This window comes from Entelurus aequoreus, linkage group LG25 (assembly GCF_033978785.1).
Source record: "Entelurus aequoreus isolate RoL-2023_Sb linkage group LG25, RoL_Eaeq_v1.1, whole genome shotgun sequence".
Lineage (NCBI taxonomy): Eukaryota > Metazoa > Chordata > Actinopteri > Syngnathiformes > Syngnathidae > Entelurus > Entelurus aequoreus.
The window spans coordinates 28,394,227-28,407,091 of record NC_084755.1 but is presented as its reverse complement, the minus strand read 5'-3'; the positions used below and the strand labels follow the sequence as shown (position 1 = coordinate 28,407,091).

At 40.7% G+C, this 12,865-nt stretch overlaps 1 protein-coding gene across 1 annotated transcript in view; it reads left to right on the top strand.

The window, feature by feature from the left end:
• The window catches only part of LOC133642376 (phospholipid phosphatase-related protein type 5-like), a 90,913-nt gene that overhangs the window by 67,542 nt on the left and 10,506 nt on the right, over positions 1–12,865 (top strand). Inside the window, 2 exon segments of the mRNA XM_062036526.1 lie at positions 11,760–12,010; positions 12,282–12,458. Of these exon segments, the coding sequence (XP_061892510.1) occupies positions 11,760–12,010; positions 12,282–12,458 (428 nt within the window).

Below are 12,865 nucleotides of genomic sequence, written 5' to 3'. Positions count from 1 at the left end.
TGACAAGGAAAGATAGACAGGCCAGACTATCCGGCATCAAGATTAGACCCACAAGGAGAGGGGGTCTACTAGAAATGTTCCGACAGGACAGCCGAATGAAGAGATTTGGCACACTTCTTCTCCGAGAGTTGCAGCTCTGGTCCGAGGCTCGCTGAAACAAATAAGGCTTTTTGTTCGACGATTCCTCTTTGGCGTCTTCTTGGCTCATCACGCAGCACACAGTCACTCTGTCCTGGGAGAGTGACACGACCAACAAATATACAACAATAGTCTTTTGACAAAAATGTATTTTAGTTTCAGTCATATTTTAGTCATCTAAATTAATTTAGTTTTAGTCCAGACAGAATTCTTCAGTATTTTCGTTGACTAAAATGACAGTAAATTTTGTCGACTAGCGGACTAGGCAAGGCAAGGCAAGGCAACTTTATTCGCATAGCACTTTTCATACACAAAGCAGACTCAAAGTGCTTCACAGACAACAAAGTGAAATGAAAGAAAATGAAAGCAAAATTAAAATGCAGACAATAAAAATAAAAACAGTGCGGACGTTAAAAGTTAAAAGATTAAAAGATTTAGCTGAAAGCTAAGGTGAACATAAAAGTCTTCAGTCTAGTTTTAAAAGTAGTCAGAGTTGGGGAAAGTCTGACATCTTCAGGTAGTTTATTCCAGCTATTTGTTGCATAGTGACTGAATGATGATCTCCCTTGATTTGAGTTTACTCTGGGAACCGCTAACAGATTGGTCTCAGAAGGTCTTAGTGATCTAGAGGGCTTATATAGTGGGAGCATATCAGTGATATACTTCGGCCCTAGACCAGGTAGTGATTTATATGTGAGCAGGAGGATTTTTAAATCATTTCTCTGATGTACAGGGAGCCAATGTAAGGATTTAAGAATTGGTGTAATGTGCTCACATTTTTTGGTCTTTGTTAGCACTCTAGCAGCAGCGTTCTGAACAAGCTATAGCTGCCTGACAGTTTTTTTTGGGAAGACCTGCCAGTAGACCATTACAATAGTCTAGCCTACTGGTAATAAAGGCATGTACAAGTTTTTCTAAGTCTTGAGATGACATGAGCCCTCTACGTCTTTTTACATTTTTGAGGTGATAGTAGGCCGATTTTGTTACTGATTTGATGTGACTGTCGAAATGTAAATCAGAATCTAAAATAACCCCAAGATTTCTGGCTTTATTTGAGGTTTTCAGGGACAGTGATTGAAGGTGTTGGATGACTTTAAACCTTTCTTTTTTAGCACCAAAAACACTTATCTCAGTTTTTTTATCATTTAGTTGTAGGAAATTTTGGCACATCCAGTCCAGTGCGGAAAACGCATCTCTGAAGTTGTCTTGAAAGCACTTTTATTAATTATTTATTAATGCAGAGCATCTCAAAAACTAAATATACAAAAATACCTGCACTGCATGAATATTTTAATAAGTACATTTCACACTAAATTTTATTGTGTATTATTTTAACTGAAAAGTATATATATATTTTTTCAAATGTTGAATAATATATGACTAGCATGGTCACATGAAGAAACAAACTAGTTTTATTCTAGATCGGCGGGCAAACTCACTCATGCGTACAACAAAAGTAGTGGTAGAGTAAGCAGTCTTGCTCCTTCTCTACTGTCTTTAATAGTCACAGTAATTCAGTACAGTATGAGTCTTTTGGAAATATGAGTTAATACTGTTGCATAGATGTCCTGATGATTAACCTGAAGAAGACGTTTCAAGTTTGGTTGTATTTTTACCATGCAAAATGAAGCCGCAGGGTTTACAACGTGTCTTGTTGTCTACCTTGCAACAATTAAAATCTCCATATGTCTTAGTTGCTCAGACAGTAATGTGTTTGTAGAAATTTTGACTGAGGTATGTTGTTTTTAACGGGGAAAGACATACAGTTGTGGTAAAAAGTTTACATACACTTGTAAAGAACATAAGGGTGTTCCAACAGGACAATGACCCCAAACACACGTCAAAAGTGGTAAAGGAATGGCTAAATCAGGCTAGAATTAAGGTTTTAGAATGGCCTTCCCAAAGTCCTGACTTAAACGTGTGGACAATGCTGAAGAAACAAGTTCAGGTCAGAAAACCAACACGTGTAGCTGAACTGCACCAATTTTGTCAAGAGGAGTGGTCAAAAATTCAACCAGAAGCTTGCCAGAAGCTTGTGGATGGCTACCAAAAGCGCCTTATTGCAGTGAAACTTGCCAAGGGACATGTAACCAAATATTAACATTGCTGTATGTATACTTATGACCCAGCAGATTTGCTCACATTTTCAGTAGACTCATAATAAATTCATAAAAGATCCAAACTTCATGAATCTTTTTTGTGACCAACAAGTATGTGCTCCAATCACTCTATCACAAAAAAAATAAGAGCTGTAGAAATTATTGGAAACTCAAGACAGCCATGACATTATGATCTTTACAAGTGTATGTAAACTTTTGACCACGACTGTATGCCTCTTGTTTTCAGGTTAGCATTTAAGCTAGCGAGCTGGCACCAGTGAGTTCATAAAAGTGCAGTTATCGGTTTTTAGATCATTTTACTTTAGAAGGTTAATACTAATGTTCGGGTGTCATCATCATACTTGCCAACCTTGAGACCTCCAAATTCGGAAGATGGGGGGGGGCGGGGTTTGGTGGTAGCGGGGGTGTGTATTGTAGCCCGGAAGAGTTAGGGCTGCAAGGGATTCTGGGTATTTGTTCTGTTGTGTTTATGTTGTGTTACGGTGCGGATGTTCTCCCGAAATGTGTTTGTCATTCTTGTTTGGTGTGGGTTCACAGTGTGGCGCATGTTTGTAACAGTTTTAAAATTGTTTACACAGCCACCCTCAGTGTGACCTGTATGGCTGTTGATCAAGTGTGTCTTGCAGTCACTTACGTGTGTCTGTAGAAGCCCCATACAACATGTGACTGGGCCGGTACGCTGTTTATATGGAGATAAAGCGGACGCGACGACAGGTTGTAGAGGACGTTAAAGGCAGTGCCATCATGGCACGCCCTCAATATTGTTGTCCGGGTGAAAATCGGGAGAAATTCGGGAGAATGATTACCCCGGGAGATTTTCAGGAGGGGCACTGAAATTCGGGAGTCTCCCGGAAAAATCGGGAGGGTTGGCAAGAATGGTCACCATTATTATCGTTTATCGTTACATCCATACAATATAGTCTTGTTTCCCGGTGAAAAATCCAAACACTGTGTCTTCATAGTTGTAGTTCTGATCGGATCCCGCCCCTCTCCTGCATGCTAGTGTGATTGGATAGATTCCGAACATGTCCTACCCACCTAAAGACAAAAATAAATATGATTGGATTTCATCTCTGTCAATTATTCTTTGTCTCGTATTTATTCATCGACTAAATTGTCAATTAATTTCGTAATTTTTTTCGTCAACGTGCATTTGTCTTGACTCGTTATCGTCCTACTTAGGTCCGGGGAAAATACATCGTTGACAATGATTGATGAACATTTCTAGTCAACAAAATTAACACTGTCTATAACAGGGGTGGGCAATTAATTTTTACCGGGGGCCGCATGAGCTACCCGAGCACTGCTGGAGGGCCACATCGACAATATTTCAATTACATTTTGCTCAATATTATTTTTGATGTATACCGTAAGATAAATAATAATAATAATAATAATAATAATTAATAATAATAGTAATACTTCAACATAGTGTGTGTAACAGCATCCCATGACTAATATAAATAAATTAACATTAATAATAAATGACAGTAAAATAAGCACACGTATGACTGAGGAGTCATAGTGTAACTTTGTGTGGTGTTTGAGTTGTCCGACTTTTTGTGTGGCCATAAACGCACCAGTGGTTTAGTGCTATGCGTGTTGGTGACAGATGACAAGTTGGTTTTGGCCTGGTTTGTACGGCAGAAAATGACTAGTTTTTCGGGATAGAATTGTTTTACTCATGTTTTTGGTGTGGTTATGTCCGAATATAAACAGTTTTGCTAAATAAAGTGATCGATATAATTCCTTTCCTCGAAGCATCTCGATAGACGTTACAATAATTGAACGGTGTTCAATTGAACGGTGTTGACGAACACACTTAGGGCCGCTTGTTGTCACTGTCACTCAAAGTTGCATTGCAAAATTACATAGAATAAATATGTTTATTTTGTTTAGAATTCAGATGGGATTTGATTTGGTGCGCGGCATATACTTGCTGCGCGCAGCGGACGCTTGAGCAGTGCGCAATTGCGCAGGCACGCACCTTAGAGGGAACGTTGCTTTGCAGTCCTTGTCTTGTTGAAAACACGGCATTCCTCATCAACTTTTCTCTTTTTAGCGTCTCGGGTGTAAACCGTGCATCACTTGTCGCTGCATGTGCACCTTCACTCGCAGGTTACACACGGACACACGCCCATAAATAATACTTTTCAAAATAAAAGCAGCACAGTTGTATTGCGCGCACGACATAGATGTTTTTTCAACTTTATTTTGTAATTGCAGCTGTTCACGTTCACTCACAATCACGCATACGTCCACACGGAAGTAATACAAATAACGATTTTCAAAACAAAAGCAGCACCGTTGTATTGCACACTCGACATAGATACTTTTTAAAATGTATTTTGTAATTTATAATTGGCCTCACGCGGGCCGGACAGGGACGCACAAAGGGCCGGATGCGGCCCGCGGGCCGCAGAATGCCCAGGTCTGGTCTATAACAACGTAGTTGAAAAATCCTGTCTTACAGCCTTGGCAACTTCTACTTTATGCATTCTTGCTGCATGGACCGCAAAAACATTTAGCTGTACCTTTGTGTCATTTTTATTGCGAATGGTCTTTCTTTGCAAATTTAATAACCCCCTTGAGACTTGGCAGAGAGACTTCATGTAGTTTTGTTTTATGTACTAATGTGATTAAAACGATTTAGTGTAAAACTGTTCTTGCCAGAAATCCTCTCTCGAGCTACTCTATGCAGACCACGGTGTGTCCAGCGGAGCAGAGCTCTACTTTGGTTTACCTGTAGTTGTTGGTTTTTTTTATTGTTTCATTTGAATAATGTAAGCACTGCAACAATATTGGTTATTGGTCTCAAAGTGAATACACATTTTAGGAAAATAGCACTGTCCAGCATTAAGTACAGTAAGGAAGGGATTGTGGACTTGGAGAAGGCATTCGACCGTGTCGAAGTCATGTGGGGAGTGCTCAGAGATTATGCAGAATCGGACTGTCTGATTGTGGCGGTCCACTCCCTGTAAGATCAGTGTCAAAGCTTGGTCCGCATTGCCGGCAGTAAGTCGGACCCGTTTCCAGTGAGGGTTAGACTCCGCCAAGGCTGCCCTTTGTCACCGATTCTGTTCATAACTTTTATGGACAGAATTTCAAGGCGGAGTCAGGGCGTTGAGGGGATCCGGTTTGGTGGCTACAGGATTAGGTATCTGCTTTTTGCAGATGATGTGGTCCTGATGGCTTCATCTGGCCAGGATCTTCAGCTCTCACTGGATCGGTTTGCAGCCGAGTGGGAAGCGACTGTATCAGCACCCCCCAGTCCGAGTCCAGGGTTCTCGCCCGGAAAAGGGGGAGTGCTCAGAGAGTATGGGGTATCGGACTGTCTGATTGTGGCGGTCCACTCCCTGTATGATCAGTGTCAGAGCTTGGTCCGCATTGCCGCCAGCAAGCCGGGCCCGTTTCCAGTGAGGGTTGGACCCCGCCAAGGCTGCCCTCTGTCGCCGATTCTGTTTATAACTTTTATGGACATAATTTCTTACGCGCAGTCAGGGCGTTGAGGGGATCCGGTTTGGTGGCTACAGGATTAGGTCTCTGCTTTTTGCAGATGATGTGGTCCTGATGGCTTCATCTGGCCAGGATATTCAGCTCTCACTGGATCGGTTCGCAGCAGAGTGTGAAGCGATTGTATCAGCACCTCCCAGTCCGAGTCCATGGTTCTCGCCCGGAAAAGGGTGGAGTGCCATCTCCGGGTTGGGTATGAGATTAGACCCACAAGTACCTCGGAGTGAAGGAAGAGTGAATCCTGAGATCGACAGGTGGATCGGTGCGGCGTCTTCAGTAATGCAGACGCTTTATCGATCCGTTGTGGTGAAGAAGGAGCTGAGCAAGAAGGCAAAGCTCTCAATTTACCGGTCGCTCTACGTTCCCATCCTCACCTATGGTCATGAGCTTTGGGTTATAACCAAAAGGACAAGATCACGGGTACTAGCGGCTGAAATGAGTTTCCTCCGCCGGGTGGCGGGGCTCTCCCTTAGAGATAGGGTGAGAAGCTCTGCCATCCGGGAGGAGCTCAAAGTAAAGCTCCTCCACATCGAGAGGAGCCAGATGAGGGGGTTCGGGCATCTGGTCAGGATGCCACCCGAACGTGTACCTCGGGAGGTGTTTAGGGCATGTCTGACCGGTAGGAGGCCACGGGCAAGACCCAGGACACGTTGGGAAGACTATGTCTCCCGGCTGGCCTGGGAACGCCTCGGTATCCCCCAGGCAGGAGCTGGACGAAGTGGCTGGGGAGAGGGAAGTCTGGGTTCTCTGCTTAGGCTGCTTAGGCTGCTGACCCTGCGACGTGACCTCGGATAAGCGGAAGAAGATGGATGGATGGCTGGAGGAAGGGATTCATATGGCTTATAGCTGGGTTGCAATCACATGGTTTCAGGCGATGGTCTATAGTCCCATTAGGCTACTGTTTATTTACCTGCATCGGTGCAGATTTGGGCTTATTTTGAAAGGTTTAGAAGCAAATATATAACCGATTATGAAAAAATATTTTAAAATGGGATGGAGTGGATTTTTACACTTTTAAATTGTTTATTTTTTATTTTTGACAGATTTAAACCTTACGTTACCGCTCACTACAACCTCACTTCATTTGACAGTCACAGTATTTAAAGAAGATACAATTGGAGGTACATCATGTCTTTACATCTGAGAGGTCCACAAACTAAGCATTAATCAGTATGAGACAAAGTTGGATTTATTCGAGCATCGCTAGGTAATGTATTTGATTAACATAATGAGTGCCGTGATGCTGTGATCGTGATGCTAATGAGAAAAAGGATACGTTTGTTTGCAGTTGATTTCCTGCTACAAATATTAGTCTCATCTACAATTCATGTCTGCAGTTGTTTTTATGGTTTTTTGTCTCATTATTTAACTGTATATGCCCCTGTTGTTCTGCATTGTTTGCTAGCGATATCAATATTCAGTATATAATGTTGAACCTACGAGATTTATTGATGCTATAAAGGATATTTTCTTGATGCTAACAAATATCACTCAATACGTTATAATGTGGTCATTCATATCAAAAATAAAGCGCTTGGCTTTCCTGCACAACAACAACTAAGTTTCTTTAATGAAAATGGACAATACCAATATGGTGGATTGGACCAACAATCACAATATTTATTACTAGGACTTAACATGATGCTAGTTTATTCGCACAAGCAGGTCTTCTTGTTATATTTAGGAATAGCAACCAAAAAAGAACAAAAAATAATGGCATATTTTGTCCTTTCTTTACGTTTAGTTCTGCTCTCAAACACTACTAATATAGTAGAGAATAAACTTGATTGGATCAAGGAAATGTTCTCAAACAAATCAAATGTTCAAACATTTTACAAAGTGATCCCTGCAGACACGAGCGCTCCGTTTGTATTCCACAAGATAATGAAAGTGATATTACATTTTTTTTCCTGACTTTTATTACCTTTATGAACCATTTATTTCAGGACTCTATGAAAATGATTTCCTATCCCTCTATTAGAACACCCAAGAACAGAATAGCAATACAGCATTTTCTGATCAAACTCGACACTCACTCTCACTTGTTTTAAAGCTACGCTCAAGCTGCTTGACCATCGTGTGAGTCGAGCCGCCAAGGAGAAAAGCGGATGTGACGTCATACTAGTGTTGTAACGATACCAATATTTTGGTACCGGTACTAAAATTATTTCGATACTTTTCGGTACTTTTCGGTACGTTTCTAAATAAAGGGGACCACAAAAAAATGGCATTATTGGCTTTATTTTAACAAAAAATCTTAGGGTACATTAAACATATGTTTGTTATTGCAGTTAAGTCCTTAAATAAAATAGTGAACATACTAGACAACTTGTTTTTTAGTAGTAAGTAAACAAACAAAGGCTCCTAATTAGTCTGCTGACGTATGCAGTAACATATTGTGTCATTTATCATTCTATTATTTTGTCAACATTATGAAGGACAAAATTTACTTGTTAATATCTGCTTACTCTCTGTTTCAACATGTTCTATCTACACTTCTGTTAAAATGTAATAATCACTTATTCTTCTGTTGTTTGATACTTTACATTAGTTTTGGATGATACCACAAATGTAGGTATCAATCCGATACCAAGTAGTTACAGGATCATACATTGGTCATATTTAAAGTCCTCTTGTGTCCAGGGACATATATCCTGAGTTTATAAACATAATATACATTTAAAATAAACGAAAGATGATGTTGTGATGCCAAAAAATATCGAAGTAATCATAGTAGTATCGACTAGATACGTGCCTGTACTTGATATCGATACAGTGGATGTCAGGTGTAGATCCACCCATGGCGTTTGTTTACATTGTAACGCCGGCGAGCTACGGTGTGTAGTGAAGCATGTTTAGCTATTCCTCGTCATGCAGGGTTAATCCTCGTAAGAAACGTACTTTATTTGTCGCCATGGAGACCAGGATTAGTGATTTAGAAGTAGCTAAAACACTGCAGACGGCGGATGGACGTTAGCCGCTAGCTAGCTAGCCATGTCTTAAAGCACCTCTTCCTGAAGGCGTTTCAGTTTTACAACTTCACCGTTATCGTAAGTTTTTAGGTCAAAATGCGTCCATTCTCCCTTTTCTGTCTACACACTGTGTCTGCTTGTAAGTACTCCGTGTGTGTGTGCTGCCGAACATGCTCGTAAAACCAGCAATGTCACGACGGGACTTCGACACGTGCGCGGAGGGGGGGATGCGGGACCGGTACGCTTCAGAAGTGGTATAGTACATAAAATTATTCATTAGTAGTACTATACTAATACCGGTATATCGTACAACCCTACCTGGGTGCATCTTACGTGAGAGAAGGGGGGTTTAATCATTTTGTAATTTCATCAGCTGAAAAATTTTGGAAAGTGCCACTCTACATACAATAGCAAGTGACACTGGTCAAAGGTAGAATTGTCATTTTTAGATACTTAACACTAGGGGTGTCAAATAAAATCGATTGTCGAAACAACCGTGATTCTTACTAATTGATTAAAAAAAATCAAAAATGTATTTTTATTTTTTTAATTGGTCCTGTCCAGCCAGTCAGACCAATCATATTGTTGATATAGATGATCATATCTGCTGTACATATTTACTTTGGAAAAGACAAAAGTTGGATACTTCTCTTATTTATATTTTATATTATATTTTGGTAAACAAAACCAATTTTCTTTTAAGTAATATAGACATTTATCACAGCTATTTATCTATTTTATGGAGGAATGTACTCAATGATAGAACTAGCAACCAATGTGTGGAGGTCTTGCACCTCCGGGTTCTTTGGACGACCATCCCCGACATGCCAGGCTCTTCCATGGTACAACAATGTTTTATTTTTAGGGTTGTGCAAAGTCTTCTTGTGCTTTTCAGCAATTTGCAAAGTCTCGGTCTCCCTCTCCCTCTCGCTCGTGCTCGTTCTCCACCATCTCCCCTCTCCTTCCCGGCTGCTGCCTTTAACAGAGCGACAGGTGATTAGATATACGCGCCCAGCTGGGCCATCTACGCACCTGTCGCTGATCTCAAAGCCGGTCCTGGCACACCCCGCTTCGCTGCAGGTCCGCAGGCCACGCCCCCCCACAAAATGTTATTAAAAAAGTATTGATTTTGAAACGAGAATTGATTCAGAATCGAATTGTTACCCCCCAAAATCGAATCGTGTGGTGCCCAAAAATCCACAGCCCTACTCAACACTCCACTGCCATCTGGCGGCTAAAGTGGATAGTGCACCCTCCAAATTTGTGACGTTTCATGTGTCAGGTAGACCGCGAGGAAAGCGGCCATATGAATCCCCTTCCTACAGTACATGCAAACTTATTTATACGATGCACCACCTATACCAGGGGTGTCCAAAGTGCGGCCCGGGGACCATTTGCGGCCCGCAGGTCATTTTTTAACGGCCCCACGGCCCATTTTAAAATATGATTTAAAAAATTAAAAACATAAAATGTGGTATAAAAGAGCGAACAGGTGAAATGTAACAAGAAAATGTTACATTATTTACTCTAATAACACAAAGCTGCCATGCAGGCTGTTTCTTTCTTTTAAAAATAATAATGAATCAAAATCAATGTTATTATGAATTATTGACCTATCCAAGGCTCCAATTATGTCACATTAAATATTGCACTTTGAGATATGTTTGTGGAAAATGTTGCATATTTTGTGTTTGCCATATAAAATATTGAGCTGTTTTTTTTTTTAAAGAAGGTCCTAAAACGAACAAACAAAAAACATAAACAACAATAAAACGTATAATTGACGGATAGATCTGAAGTTGATCTCGAGATTATTGTGTTAAAAGTAAACAGTAAAAAAAAATTATAATTTATTTTTGAACACTTTAATGAGTAGGACCCTTTTGGTTCCCCAATAATTTGTGTGTGATTTGTTTTTAAGTGTCATCGTTCAAAAAATAATAATGAATTAAAATCAATGGTGTTATGAGTTATTGAACTTTTTAAGGCTCAAATTATTATATAATCTAAAATATTCCACTTAAAAATATTGCATATTTTGTGTTTTTTCCATAAAAAAACAGGGTTTTCTTTGACAAAAAGAGCATAGGACTTAAATCTTTAAAAACGTTATATTGACAGATAGACCTAATATTGATCTAGAGATTTAAAACTTGAATAATAATAAAAATAATATTACTGAATAATGACACATTTTTTATATTTTTTTAACCAAAACCCTTTGGGGTCCCTGGGATCAAGCCTGAGTGGAGGCCTAAATGTATATTTTTTATACATGTATTGTATTGATTTTTAAAATAAAAAAATATCAAAATCAATCAATCAATCAATCAATGTTTATTTGTATAGCCCTAAATCACAAGTGTCTCAAAGGGCTGTACAAGCCACAACGACATCCTCGGTACAGAGCCCACATACGGGCAAGGAAAACTCACCCCAGTGGGACGTCAATGTGAATGACTATGAGAAACCTTGGAGAGGACCGCATATGTGGGTAACCCCCCCCCCCTTTAGGGGAGACCGAAAGCAATGGATGTCGAGTGGGTCTGACATAATATTGTGAAAGTCCAACACATCAGCGAAAGTCCAGTCCATAGTGGGGCCAGCAGGAACCATCCCGAGCGGAGACGGGTCAGCAGCGTAGAGATGTCCCCATCCGATGGACAGGCTAGCGGTCCACCCCGTGTTGGGAGCAGAGTAGAAAAGAAACGGCAGATCAACTGGTCTAAAAAGGGAGTCTATTTAAAGGCTAGAGTATACAAATGAGTTTTAAGATGAGACTTAAATGCTTCTACTGAGGTAGCATCTCTAACTTTTACCGGGAGGGCATTCCATAGTATTGGAGCCCGAATAGAAAACGCTTCTATAGCCCGCAGACTTTTTTTGGGCTCTGGGAATCACTAATAAGCCGGAGTTCTTTGAACGCAGATTTCTTGCCGGGACAAGAAATCTGCTTGCTTTGATTTTTCAGTGGAAAAAGTTTGGACACCCCTGACCTATACTCATCTGTTCCCAGGTGTCTACGCCTTTGGCCTGTTTACCACGACCATCTTCGCCAATGCCGGCCAGGTGGTGACAGGAAACCAGACGCCGCACTTCCTCTCAGCATGCCGACCCAACTACACGGCGCTGGGCTGCCAGTCCAACATGCAGTACATCACAGAACGCCGCGCCTGCACCGGCAACCCCCTCGTGGTCATGTCTGCACGTAAATCCTTCCCGTCTAAGGACGCGGCGCTCAGCGTCTACTCAGCGGTGTACACAGTGGTAGGTTGATGCACGTCGGCGGCGGTGTTTCCGTAGAGAACCGCAAGACTCATGCTATCAATCTCACCCGCTCGGCCAGAGATGATGTTTTTCATTTGACCCTTTCGGTGAGATTCAACAGTCATTCGTCTTGGCAGGACAGGAAATGTGTATTTCACTTTAACCTTTAGCTGAGAGGAACGTATGGTACCTTTTGTCAAAGATGATTGCCTGGTTTACTGGGTGTCAGACTGTTGTTCCCTACTGTTGTCTCCTACATGCCTTTCTTCAGATGTACGTGACGCTGATGTTCAAGACCAAAGGTACACGCCTGACAAAGCCCACCATCAGCTTCACCCTGCTCTGTCTGGCCATGATCGTAGGCGTGGTCCGGGTGGCTGAATACCGCAACCACTGGGCCGATGTCTTGGCCGGTTCCTTCACAGGGGGAGCTATCGCTGTGTTTTTGGTGAGTAGCAAATATTTGCTAGGACACCATTGACATTTGACATTTGATGTCAATGGTATGCCAATTCCCATTACCAGGGAATCTACACTGATACTCAAAGGTTCCAAATCTCTGCCCTTTTGTGCGTGTTCAAATGTGTTGAGAAATGTTAACTGTTTAGAAAATATATAAATATATATATATATATATATATATATATATATATATATATATATATATATATATATATATATATATATATATATATATATATATATATATATATATATATATATATATATATATATATATATATATATGTGTGTGTATATAGATAAAGAGTATATATAGATATAGACCTATATATGTATATATTTGTTTGTATATACCGTAATTTCCGGACTATAAGCCGCACCAGCTAAATTTAG